General features: G+C 36.5%; 1 protein-coding gene across 1 annotated transcript; it reads right to left on the reverse strand.

Annotated features, from left to right (window-relative positions):
- Positions 1-5,176: 5,176 nt before the first annotated feature.
- Positions 5,177-9,282, reverse strand: btg4 (B-cell translocation gene 4). The gene is made up of 4 exons (XM_074612018.1): positions 8,773-9,282; positions 7,637-7,774; positions 6,888-7,215; positions 5,177-5,657 (listed from the first exon to the last, which is right to left on the reverse strand). Exons 1-4 carry the CDS (start codon positions 8,943-8,945, stop codon positions 5,439-5,441), a joined length of 858 nt encoding a protein of 285 aa, XP_074468119.1. The 5' UTR covers positions 8,946-9,282; the 3' UTR covers positions 5,177-5,438.
- Between the last annotated feature and the right edge of the window lie 5,030 nt (positions 9,283-14,312).

Here is a 14,312-nt window from a genome sequence, read left to right on the forward strand (position 1 = left end):
AGCCTAATTTCTTTGTATTTATGAAAGAAATGGAATTATATCTGTCAACAATTTCTTCCTCACAAAACAAAAAAGCAATGAAAAAAATTAATGTATGCAATATCTTTAAGGTTTTTGAGGGAAATTATTGTCTTTTTTTATAAGTATTTATTTTATTTTATTGTGTGTTTTTTTTTAAATTTATTTTATGTTGGTTTTGTTTCATTTCTGTTGTCCTTTTATGTTTGGCACAGCTCTTTGTTTATGTTTTTGCTATACTTCTTTTGTATGTAAATGTTTTTAATGTTTTCTGCTGTTACTATGTTACGTTTTTAATTGAAATTATTGTCATACTCTCTCGTGGTGTTTTTTTTCTCATTATTTTATTATTTATTTATTTTTTTTATTCTGTTGGTTTTGTTTCATTGCTCTTTGTTTATGTTTTTGCTATACTTCTTTTGTATGTAAATGTTTTTAATGTTTTCTGGTGTTACTATGTATACTGTCATTTTTAAATAATAATAATAATTTTAAAAAACAGGTAATATCGAGCCTCTGTAATATAGAAATATTATAATTGGTTGCCATGATTACAGTGACAAAGACAGTAATTTCTTATAAATCTAAAAATCCAAATCCAAATAAATTGTTAATCCAAAAAAAGACTATTTTCTTTGTATTTATGAAAGAAATGGAATTATATCTGTCAACAATTTCTTCCTCACAAAACAAAAAAGCAATGAAAAAAATGAATGTATGCAATATCTTTAAAGTTTTTAAGTGGAATTATTGTAATTTTTTTATTAGTATTTATTTTATTTTATTTTTCTATTATATTATATATATTTTTCTGTTGTCCTTTTATGTTTGGCACAGCTCTTTGTTAATGTTTTTGCTATACTTCTTTTGTATGTAAATGTTTTTCAGGTTTTCTGCTGTTACTATGTATACTGTCATTTTTAAATAATAATAATATTAAAAAAAAAATTAAAAAAAAGGTAATATCGAGCCTCTGTACTATAGAAATATTATATTTGGTTGCTATGATTACAGTGACAAAGACAGTAATGCATTTTTTTTCTTATAAATCTAATTTTAATTCTCGCGAAGTTCCACATTCACGAGTGTAAATTTACCAAAAGAAATTCTTAATTTTTTTGTATTTATGAAAAAAAATTGATCTATATCTGTCAACAATTTCTTCCTCACAAAACAAAAAAGCAATGAAAACAATTAATGTATGCAATATCTTTAAGGTTTTTAAGTGGAATTATTGTAATTTTTTTATTATTATTTTTTTTTTTGTATTGTGTGTGTTTTTAAAAAAAATTATTTTATGTTGGTTTTGTTTCATTTCTGTTGTCCTTTTATGTTTGGCACAGCTCTTTGTTTATGTTTTTGCTATACTTCTTTTTTTCTTTTTTTTTATAAAACTAAAAATCCAAATCCAAATAAATTGTTAATCCAAAAAAAGACTAATTTTTTTGTATTTATGAAATAAATGGAATTATATCTGTCAACAATTTCTTCCTCACAAAACAAAAAAGCAATGAAAACAATGAATGTATGTAATATCTTTAAGGTTTTTAAGTGCAATTATTGTCTTTTTTTTATTATTATTATTATTATTATTATTATTTTTTTTTTTTATTATTTAATGTTGGTTTTGTTTCATTTCTGTTGTCCTTTTATGTTTGGCAGAGCTCTTTGTTTATGTTTTTGCTATACTTCTTTTGTTTGTAAATGTTTTTAATGTTTTCTGCTGTTACTATGTATACTGTCATTTTGAAATAATAATAATAAAAATATCGAGCCTCTGTACTATAGAAATATTATATTTGGTTGCCATGATTACAGTGACAAAGACAGGAATGCATTTTTTTCTTATAAATCTAAAAATTAAAATCCAAATAAATTATTAATCCAAAAAAAGACTAATTTCTTTGTATTTATGAAAGAAAAGGAATTATATCTGTCAACAATTTCTTCCTCACAAAACAAAAAAGCAATGAAAACAATGAATGTATGCAATATCTTTAAAGTTTTTAAGTGAAATTATTGTCATACTCTCTCGTGGTCTTTTTTATTATTATTATTTATTTATTTTTTATTTTTTATTGTGTTGGTTTTGTTTCATTTCTGTTGTCCTTTTATGTTTGGCACAGCTCTTTGTTTATGTTTTTGCTATACTTCTTTTGTATTTGAATGTTTTTAATGTTTTCTGCTGTTAATATGTATACTGTCATTTTGAAATAATAAAAAAAAAAAAAAAATGTCCTTCTTGCTTCCTGTCCTCTCTTGTTTGACATTTAATGATGTTTTTAATCAATAAAACTTCTCTCAAAAGGACATTGTTTATGGACTTGTAATGGACAACAACAAAGATGACTTTCTGGTGAATAAAATTCTCATTCTTAGAAAATTTTATTTGCACAAATCCAAGCATATGAAAGTGAAACCTAGGTTCAATGTGTTTTTTTCTGAGTTTCTTTCTTACATAAAAGCCCTTAAAGTCATGAAAAACAAAAATGCATTGAAACTTAACAATGCATTTTTGTTCAATAAAAAAAAAGAATAACAACATTTTTTTTGTTCAATATATATATATTAATCAATGCTGCAACTGTATATGCGATATTAAATAGTGACTATAGTTCATCTTTTTTTATTATTTAAAAATGGCAGTATACATAGTAACAGCAGGAAACATTAAAAACATTTACATACAAAAGAAGCATAGCAAAAACATAAACAAAGAGCTGTGATAAACATAAAAGGACAACAGAAATGAAACAAAACCAACATAAAATAAAAACAAAACACAATAAAAAAAAATAATTGTTTTGTGAGGAAGAAATTGTTGACAGATACAGAAAAAATGCATTACTGTCTTTGTCACTGTAACCATAGAAATAAAAATTCTGCTGCAACAGCTTGAGAAGTGAAACAGTTGTTCACTGCAGGGTTTCATCTTTCAGTTTCTATTTCAGTAACAAAGCTTCATGTAACAGTGAACCCCAGCAGACACATGGGCACTGCTTTAGTATTTTTCTTAATTCATTGTATTTTTCTTCTATATTTGTTTTTTGTACACATTTCTTTATATATATTTAATTGTTTTTTCTTATGTTTAAGTTCCTTGTGCAGATTTTTATAGTATTTTTTCAGATTTCTATTGTATTTTTTTCTATTCTATTTTTATGTTTATTGTTCATATTTTTATAGTATTTTGTCATGTTTTTATTGTATTTTCTTGTATTCTATATTTGTGTTTCTTATACAGATTTCTATAGTGTTCTTTCCTATTTTATTGTATTTTTCTGCTATTCTCTATTTATGTTTCTTGTGCATATTTTATAGTATTTTTCTTATTTCATTGTATTTTTCTGCTCTGTTTCTTGTTCACATTTTTATAGTATTGTTTATATTTCATTGTATTTTTCTTCTATTCTATATTTATGTTTCTTGTACATATTTTTTATAATGTTTTTTTCATATTTTTATTGTATAAATCTTCTATTCTATATTTATTTTTCCTGTACATATTTTATAGTATTTTTTCATATTGTATCATATTTTTCTTCTTTATTATGCTTCTTGATTTTTGCAATATATTTTTTATTTTTTACACCAGAGCAAACTCCTTGTATGTGAAATCCTACTTGGCATAAAAAACAATAAAAAAGAGAATAATGTGGGCCTGAAATTAAGAAATGTAGTGAAAGCATGTGAGTGTTTGTTTTCTGCTCCCACTGACTGCTTCACCCTGGCAACATACCTGCCAGCCTGAGGCAACAAGTCGAGGCATGACCTGCAGACACGTGCACACGTGCACACACACACACACACACACACACACACACACACACACACACACACGCACACAAACAGTGTAGCTGTGGAGACGGTTGTGTTTCCAGTAGTGGTCACTTGCAACAACACAGAGTGGTGAGAACTACAGCGACCACAGGTAGGATCACAGCACTCATCCATCCTCATCATATATACACTTTTTATACAGGACACCACCAATAAAGTTCACTGTAGACTACGTAGACTCTACTGTTGTTTTTCAGGTTGTGTTAATCCAATCATACAGAGGTGGACAGAGCTTTGAGGTCACACTGTGCTGTCGACAAGTCGGCAGAAAAGTTTACTTCATTAGAGCCACAAAACTCAAACAACGTCTGGATGTTCAACCAGGAGGGTGATATCAATCTTCTCATCCAAGTCTTCCCAGAAAGCAAATTTGATTATTTCCCAAAATGTCAAGTTATTTCTTTAATAGATGTATTCTGAATGCATTAGTTACTTATTAATACAGTTATATTTTTGTATTTTACATGATGTTTTCACTTCACTCTAGCATGCGGATGGTCAACTGGTCTAACTCTACGTCGTTTCAAGTTAAATCCTACATACATTGTGTATCAGTGTGTATTCACTGCAGTGTTACTGGTCCATGATGGTGGATGCGGTTGGGGTTGCTGTGTAGGCAGTGTTATTAGCTGATTGTTCTTTAAACACCAATCACTTACTACACTACCAGTACAACCACCACCACACACAACCGCTCAGCCACATCAGCTTCCAGACTGAGCCGTATTTACATTTAGATGCATGTCTCAAGTAGATTACGTTGAGCAAAAGTCATCAGAGTACATCTGCTCGTCCCAGACATGTTGTAAAAAAATTTTGTGAGTGTGAAATGGTCATGATTCATAATTAGGACTGTCAATCGATTAAAATATTTAATCGCGATTAATGACTATATGCTAGCTATACATAAATAAAAGGGAAAATTAAATAAACAAGGTAATCAATATGAAAATAAAGGCGCAAATTAAAACAGAAATATCAGTCACTTTTTGTCAATTAAATGCCTACATTTAAATTGTATTTATTTATTTATTTTATATTTATTTATTTTTTCTGCATTTAATTACATTTATTTATTGAGTCATTTATTTTTTTAAGTTTATTTTTGTATTTGGCAGGTTTCGTCCTCCATACATTAATACAACAGGGTTTACCACAGTCACCGCCAACAAGGTTGTGCTATAACTTACAAACTTCTAATTGTAAAGCTCTAACTGTTTTGCTTTTGGGATGAGGAAATTTGTGATTAATTTAACCAAATGCAACCCAGATATGTTAAAAAAAGATGAACCACAAAAATAAATGAAAGAGGAAACACTTTTAGAATAACCAGCAGAGCTGACACGGACGCTTTTATTTCTTTTCAATGACAGTTAAATGTTACAGTTCACTTACTTTAATTTTAAAAAACAGATTTAGAAGGAAGAATCATTTAAAATAGTTGAATATTTCAAAGTTTAAAAACATGCTTAAAAAGCATTAACACGTTAAAGCATACACAAATAATAAACTGTTCTGAAACTTTTTTTCCCCCCACAAACGGGGTGTTCTGATGCTTTGAGCCGACACCAAGGCTCGGCCTATCGGGATTTGCTGACCCAGTGGTACTTGTCGACACGAGGCCCGCTGAAGGTGAACGTGGCTCGATAGGAAGCCTTGAAGCCTCTCTGGGTGGAGAGCTGGGAGGTCGGACCGCCAACCGGGGGAGGAAAATGAGGAGGTGGGAACGCTTCCACAGCGAAGGCCTTCCGCTTGTCCCTGAGCCATGTCTGAGGGGCGCCTGGAGAAAACTCACTGAACTGTGGGCGAGAGGAGCAAAAGGTCAGAAATAGAAGAGACTTTAAGGAACAGCCAAGTCAAACTAGCAACTTCTGTTCCCAGCTGTAAACTACTGTAGGTTAACAGGGCTGCAGCTCTTTTCACTGAATGTCCAAATGTCCTAAAAAAAGGTTAATTCAGCAGAATTAAATCTGTACTCAAAAGATTGTAGTGTCCTATTCTTTAGCATTTATTAGAAGTTGCTTTACTGGCAATCTGTGTTCCAATTCTCAAGGTGGGTCCATCTGCATTCTTCTGTGTTTTTCCAAACGGAAACGTCAACTCAGCTGTTGCAAAAAGCAGTGACGTAAACGGTTACCACACTAAGCTAATCAATAAAGTTATGAATAATGTGAATGCTAGCACTAGCTGAGTCGACATTAGCTGTGCTAAGTTTGGAAATAACTGAAAGGGAGGTGGGGTTGTATGTATTCTTCTCTGTTCTGAGTGGTAAAATGACTGTTTTTGTGAATGGAGTCTGGTGGCTTTGAAGAAAGCGATATAATGGCTTCAGTTCCCAGGAGCAGCAGAAAAACATATTTTAGCCACCTCAGTATCAGTTTAAGTGTACGCTATATTTAAAATAATTTCACCGCTTTACCGTGCTGTCAGACAGCCCTTTCAGACGGGGAACTGAAGCAGTTATCTCTGTCTTCAAAGCCATCAGACTCCATTCACAAAACAGTAATTTTACCTTACCTACCGCTGCATCAATCAGTTAGTTTGTTTGGGTTAATGTGTGACTTTCGTATCTGAACTAATGTGGCGTCCACAGCAGTACATTGCTCAGCTTCCAGCTTACTGTATGTAACGTTAATACACTGACTATAAGGATGTATATATACTGTACATGTAGCAGCGTCATCATGCAGAAACCTACGTCAGGTCAGGTGGGAAAAAGGTTTTAGAAGGGCTTGAAGAGAAAATAGCATTTTGACGCTGAAACATACTTTGACCAACATTTGACCACTGGGAAGCTACATGATAATATAAAAACCTCAAACCTCAAAATAATGGACCCGCCCCTTAATGAGCGTAACAATAAAGTCCCAGATATGCACTCCATCACCAGACAAGAACACTGATGGACTATTTTGCTAAACTCCAGACTACGTCCAACATTATTTAAAATTCCTTCTACATATGTAACTACAGTATGGTAAAATAAACAGATCATGGTTACAGTTAATGAATGATCCTTGATGTGTTACCCGGTAGACGCTGTTGGGGTTGCTGACAGTCGGGATGCTTTTGGGCTCAAGGTTGGCGGGTGGGACTGGAGCCGGGCAGAGGGCCGACAGGTTGCAGCTGCTCATGCTGTGGTTACTCATGCTTTGGTTGCCCATGCTGTGGTTACTCAGACTGTGGTTACTCATGCTGTTGTCTCCGACCCCGTCCTCCTCGTCTGAAAAGCTTCCCGATTTGACGTCAAGGCTTGCACGCTCCACGGCTTCGTTGATGCGGCGGGAGAATTCCCCATCCCCACGCCGATAGCTGTCCACCAATGAGACGCAGAATGGAGAGCTTTGTTCACCGTACCTGCGAAGAGGACAATGAACCAACAAAACCATAGAAATACAAGTTATAATAAAGCAGGTTTTCATCAGACACGCTGCATCAACTCAGCACTAGATCAGTGGCTCCCAACCTGGGGCCACTTATTTCTTTAATGCATTAGCGCAACTTGCGATTTTTAGGTTGTAGCAGACTCAGTTTTAAACCTAGAGTGGAGATACTGGTATCATATGAATCTATGAAAACCTAAAGAATCCATTGGTACCAACCATGTCATACTAACTTGTCATGAAGGAGGCTAAATAGCGCTCCGATTGATGAGCTTAGCGTAAAGACTGGAAGCAGGGGAAAAGAGCTAGCCTGGCTAAAGCTCAATAATAATAGTTAACATGTAGTATTGCTTATTTAATCCATACACAAATGTCTTGTCTCAACTAGGACTGACCTGCAGGACACCTCTCCGGGGTCGACCCACACCGTCATCTCCTGTGGAAGGCCGAGATCGTCGTACCGTACGGCGCTCTGCCCGCAGGCCTGCTGCAGCACCGGGTCCTGCAGCCGCACACGGTTCATACGGAGACACCTAAACACACAGCAGCACAAAATACAACTCCACTTCAGCTACTATATGAGATAGGTCTTCTTTCACCTTGTAGAAAGTTTCATTCAATCTGTTATGGTACGTGTACACAGGGGGCGTTTTCAGACGCCAGGGGTTGCGCCGCATCCCAGCATTGGACACTTGATGCTGCAACTAGGCACCTGATTGGATGAATGCTTTCACTCGTGGGCTGCTGCTCCCGGCTCATTTTTCTAACTTTTTCTCTTATATATATTTCAAAAATAGTGTTTCTGAAAACATCTGAGGCGAGAAATAAGCCATGTAGTTGTCTTCATTTTAGATCGACAAAAGTTTTTCAGGAGTTTCCAGAGGTGGCGAGTCGTGCTGGATGGCTCGGCGTCTTACATAGACTGTAGCTGCTTCTCATTTCCAGATTTTGTGCCTCCTCAAGCTTGTGACCCAGAAATCGACCTCAGCGCTCCATCTTGAAGAACATCCCAATTCCTAAAATGCATCTCAAGGAGCGAGGAGGCTTGCCGGAGAAGCTTTAAGCGAGGATACACCAGTGTATCCTTTGCGTTAGTCTTTTACCGACAAACGCTAAGATTGTGTTTATAAAATGTTTTCCATATAAAATATGAATGCATTATATTTTTACACTGCATGTGTGTGCAAGTCTTTGATATTCAACTTGTTACGAGTTCATCAATAAAAACTTCTTTGTAGTTTCTGAGATAGACATTTTCTTATACTACATCTAGTCTTTGGGCACATGGGACGACCATCTTTTTCAAAAATATAACGGAGTATTTTGCAAAAACTCATGTTCCTAAAGACTAGATAGAGTAGGATAAAGAAAAGACACTTTTCAGTCAAACGGTTTGACTGACTTTAAAAATGTCTTCAGATTTGTGCTTAGACAACCCCAGAGAACACTTCCACCAAAGGAAATAAAAAAAAAACACAGCTGTGGGTTCAAATGGTTACACAAAATTAGAAATAAAAGTTGATTTCCTGACCTGTAGGCCTGGCCCTTGGATGGTGCGTTCGGGTGCCAGTGGTTCTTGTAGTTCTCAAACAGAACAGAGGTGAGGGCAGCAGCGAAGCGCTCCCTGCCGTCGGTATCCAGACAGCCATATCTCTTCACCAGCCGAGCAACAAAGAACACAGCAGCAGCAATCTCCTCCTTCATGGTCTATACGCTCTCTAAATGTGACACTGAAAACCTGTTAAAAACCTCTACAGAGAATAAAACATGTGCAGGGTGATCCTACGGTTATAGAAAAACAAAGAACATAAAACTAACGAGACAAACTGGAGGACTTAAGCAAATATATTTGCTGCTGGAGCTCTGGAGAGAACTCAGCTCTGATTTCTTTTAAAATAATACAACGTATATAAACGTCTACATAAATCTGAATGTGTGTATGAAGCAGCAGCTTGTTCAGTAGTGGAAGCCTCCTCACACACATCAGACACTAAAAGAACCACTTCCTCCTTCTCATGAGGTTTAATGAAACCACAGTTCAGCTGTGTGACAAGCTCACACACCTGAAGCTGGTTCACTTAATCACTGTGTGTGTGTGTGTGTGTGTGTGTGTGTGTGTGTGTGTGTGTGTGTGTGTGTGTGTGTGTGTGTGTGTGTGTGTGTGTGTGTGTGTGTGTGTGTGTGTGTGTGAGTGATTGATTGAAAGAAGAATCTTCCAAGAAATGTCCCAAATGTGAAAAAGTTATTGGATCATTTTATGACACAGAATGTAAAACTACAGTTAGACACTAAATGTGTCTCTAAAGTCCCAGCAGAGGAAATATTAAAGGGCCAGTTCACCCAAATTACAAATATAATAATAATATTCATATTCATTCAGCGCACAATTTTCAGCTCAAGAGAAAACAAGAGAAAAGTCCCGTTAGAGAAATAAACGAATCACAGAGCGGCCCGATGCGATGTCGGTGCTGGAGCTGAGGAGAGAGCGGCCGGTGCTGGTGGTCGGTGCACCTCCAAAACGACCCGAAAGCGGCAGGACGTTTTACATTTATGGAATATACAGGTAGTCTAGCAGGTTTTGATAACTGAATGGATCATTTTGCATGTGACGGCTCAAATGATGAAATTATGTTTAGAAGTTGTGAAAACAATTTCACTGAGAATCAACTCATCACTTTGGATCAGCAAGACGTGTGCAAGTGGTTATGGTGCATATTGTAGACTATTGTACTGACTCTTGTGCCATAACACGTGCAATTTTGCTTTAATTAATGAAAAATTTGAATCTGTTGTGAACAACAAACTAATTGTTCAGAGATTTGAGCTTAGTGTATTGACAAAAAATAATTCTCATTCGATAATTGAACCAAAGCAAATGAGAAAAACTGTAAATAAAATGATAAATTGCAAAATTTCCCCACTGTGGGACTAATAAAGGAATATCTTATCTTATCTCTTATAAATCACACTCGTAGCTGAGTTTGTGCCGATAAAAGGATTAGGACAGATGTTAAACAAAGAAAACATGATGAAATTCGGCAAAAAATAATCAAAATTAACCAGATCTAATGTATGTCACCTATTATCAAAATGAATTTTGTTTAAAAAAAAAGGAACAGTCAGAAATAACAGATTTTTAGATGTGGTTCTCTCCAAAATAATCATTGCGCACATCTTATGCCTCCATGCTGACAGGACTTTCAGACTCCTTAAATGTAAATGCAATGCCATGTGTCACTAAAAAGTGTATTTTCGGTGCTGCAGGTTAATATTTGACATACAAATTGTTTATTCATTTGGAGAAAATCCACCCTGCTCTGCTTATTAAATTGCTTTTTACAAAACAGGATGAGACGTAATTGAACATAATTTAAAATGTATTTTCTTATCTTAGTTTTATACAGGCTTTCTTTTACTTTCTCTATTTACCTGTACTACTGCTGTGCAACCGAATATCCCCTCTGGGGTTCTGTAAAGATTTATCTCATCTTATTTGACCCTCCCACCCTCCAATCGTTGTCACATCCGGAGCTGTGTTGCCGTAGCAACAGAATGGCAATGAAAGGTCTATGGAGACTGATTAGAGGCCACGCCCCCGATGACATCACACAGGAATGTCTTTGATCTCAGAATGTTTCTTTTTTTTTATTATCTCAGAGCACATATAGATCTTCACCCAGAGCCACTGATTGACTATCAGACAGACAGTCAGAACACAAACTGAAAAAATGTATAAACACATGAATCTATGTGGACTCCTTCTGACCGCCAGTGCGAAATTCCCTCACATCAAGGAAAGTGAGCTGAAAATCGACCCGTATTTAAAGTCTTTGGAGAACCATTGCATGGGCGCGTTGGAATCTGGCTCGCTCGACGACTTCAGCACGTTGGTGGTGGTCGACTTGTGTCAGCACGTTGTCAATTCGTCGACCAGGATCATCCAGGACTCCATTGCGAACATCACCGCAGACTGGCACAGGAAAGCCCTGCGGATATACGCTCATGTAAACCCTGACCAGTGTTTCTTCGGTATAAATGAGTGCGATGTCGCGGAGAACCTGAGACACATCCTTCCGCAGGTTTTCAATAATGCCTCCACCATCCCGGAACGCATTCGCTGTGGGAGCTTTAACAGACTCGTCTCGCTATTTGCAAAAGAGGTGGCAGAAAAAGTCAACTCTTGCATAAGTGTGGTGATGCGCTCCAACCAAGGGCCTCCGATATTCGAGAACTTTGAGTGTAACTGCATCTTTTACCCGACTCTTAACACCATGATTCGTCTGCTCACTCGATCACTAAGATGCAAGCGCCAGATGGAATGCCAGTGCACAACATTATGCAGAGCTTTTGTGAGGAACTTCACCACCTGTACAAAGGAAAAGCCACAGCGTATTGTCCTACCGCGTGGGCCATGTGACATCATGTGTTCCACTTCGAACACAGAGGTCATGGCAATAATGGCGGAGTCCACCGAATGTTGGCGTTGGCCAAAAGCTGTTGAGGACGACAGAGACTACTGGTATGCGGACTCGGACGACGGACTGTACGATGAAAGCTCTGATACCAGTTCGTCAGATCAGAGTTCAGAACATTCTGATCATCAGTCGGATCAGAGTTCAGAATATTCTGATCATCAGTCGGATCAGAGTTCAGAACATTCTGATCATCAGTCGGATCAGAGTTCAGAATATTCTGATCATCAGTCGGATCAGAGTTCAGAACATTCTGATCATCAGTCGGATCAGAGTTCAGAACATTCTGATCATCAGTCAGATCAGAGTTCAGAACATTCTGATCATCAGTCGGATCAGAGTACAGAACATTCTGATCGTAAGTCGGATCAGAGTTCAGAATATTCTGATCATCAGTCGGATCAGAGTACAGAACATTCTGATCGTAAGTCGGATCAGAGTTCAGAATATTCTGATCATCAGCCAGATGATCAGTATGTTCTGGGTGCTCCAGTGATTGATCAGTCATATCTAAGTCCAGAACATTCTGATCATCAGTCAGATCAGAGTCCAGAACATACTGATACTGAAGAAAGACAATCTGACAATGACAATGAGAAGCGGTGGTCGGTACCCCTACTGCTTGTAGGGTTACTCTTGCACACCATGAAGGAGGCCTGGACAACCCAGCTTCCACATGATGTCAAAAGAGCCATCAACGATCTGACCGACGAGGTACTGAGAGAGATCAATGTTGCTAATAACATTATCAGCATGGACCATCCATCTCGTAAGATCTACAAGGCTCTGTTCGAAGACCTGCGCGAGCTGTTCGGCTCCGCGAATGTGCTCCTCAATCGAGTCTTGATGGCGCCGTCACAGGATCTGACCTATAGATTTGAACTCATCCTGGCCTTGAAGACTTACCTGACCGTGCCCGGTCCGACCCCGAAGAAGAACGCTGTTGTCAGGTTCTTCTCGTCTTTGGGCAAAGCTATTGCGAAGCCCTTTAGTTGCTGCTTCAGCGGTAGCTACGACTCTATAAATCTAAGAAAATAAAATCAATACTCCTGCCGTGCTAACTATAACTGTACACATGAATTAATTTTTGTTTCTACTAAAACATGTTTACACGCTGTAATGTTCAAAAAAGGCTTTATTTTCCTCATATTGTCCGTCTGAATATACCTGTATTCACCCTCTGTCTGAAACACTCTGTTTTAGAACATTTCAACAACGGAATTGCGTTGCTAGGCAACAGCTCGGTTCCATGTTTACTTCCGGAACTTCACTGGGACACATTTAGAATGTTTACGTTTAAAAAGGCAGTTTCTAAATACAGGCTCTGGTTGCGTTAAAAAAATCACATTGATTATGTTTAAAACGTTATGTTTAGTTGTGACATCACAAAGGCACAGAAATCCTGACGGCTTGTTTCGAAGACAGATTTTCAGACTTTCGGGCTGTGTGTATTTCTCCATGGATTGAGCGTTTCAACACTTTCACAGTATTTATATTACTAGCACTTAAAGGGGACATTTTATGCTTTATGTTCAGGTTCATACTTGTATTTTGTGTTTCTACTAGAACATGTTTACATGCTGTAATGTAAAAAACAACAACTTTATTTTCCTCATAATGTCTGCCTGAATATGCCTGTATTTACCCTCTGTCTGAAACGTTCCGTTTTAGCTCATTTCAACGGAATTGCAATGGAATTGCGTTGCTAGGCAACAGTTTGGGTCCATGTCTACTTCCTGTCAGCTGATGTCATTCACATACACTGCAACAGGAAATAAACTGGGACACATTTAGAATGTTTATGTTTAAAACCGTGTAATGGTCTCAATATTGTATATTTGTGACATCACAAATGGTAAGAAATCCTGACGGCTTGTTTCAAACGCACAATTTCTGAATACGGGCTGTGTGTGTTTCTCCGTGTATTGAGCGTTTTGATAGTTTAACAGTATTTATATAGCACTTAAACCTGCTTTATAATATAAAAGACATGAAAATCACATTTTTTATAATATGGAACCTTTAAATATTAAAATCCAGGAAATTGACTGTAAGCAGCTCAAGCGAATGAGCAAGAACACACAAACTAATACAGAAACAATCACAGCATATATTTTATTTGAGTGAACATTGAATTGAATATAAAGCCAAACCCATTCTCAGTCAAAGAAAAACTTAAAATACTCCCCACTTAAAACGTCCACCATAAAATCATCAAGTGAACTAGCGTAAAGGTTTATAGACAGCAATGAAACATCAAAGTGCAAACAAGTGGAAGTAAAGAGAAAATGTACAATTTAATATTAAATCTTTTTGACTGAAGCCTCTGAAGCATCTTGACAGAAGTGGGACACGAATAACTACGTTAAAAAAACCTACATGAGGTTTGTTTAGTAGAGGATGCTTTAATGAAGAATTCATTCATAAAAGTGTCACTGAACAATCATAAAGTTCAGAGAAAACAAGGTGGCCACGCAGGTTTCTGAATGTGATCAGGAGGAATAATGCCGGACCTAAATTAATAATCAATATCTCTTTGATCAGTGTAACAGGTGCTTTTGTTTTATTCAACATGAGAACAGGGAGACTTAAAACAAAC

The sequence above is a fragment of the Sebastes fasciatus genome, chromosome 16, assembly GCF_043250625.1.
Source record: "Sebastes fasciatus isolate fSebFas1 chromosome 16, fSebFas1.pri, whole genome shotgun sequence".
In the NCBI taxonomy this organism is placed as follows: Eukaryota; Metazoa; Chordata; class Actinopteri; order Perciformes; family Sebastidae; genus Sebastes; species Sebastes fasciatus.

Bases quoted from the DNA above. Each gene is read 5' to 3' on its own strand.
- btg4 (XM_074612018.1), bottom strand. From the start codon at position 8,945: ATGAAGGAGGAGATTGCTGCTGCTGTGTTCTTTGTTGCTCGGCTGGTG. The intron at 7,216-7,636 runs GTCAGTCCTAGT...TCCTCTTCGCAG, and splicing joins CCCGGAGAGGTGTCCTGCAG to GTACGGTGAACAAAGCTCTC. The intron at 5,658-6,887 runs GTAACACATCAA...TCTCGCCCACAG, and splicing joins ACCCCAACAGCGTCTACCGG to TTCAGTGAGTTTTCTCCAGG.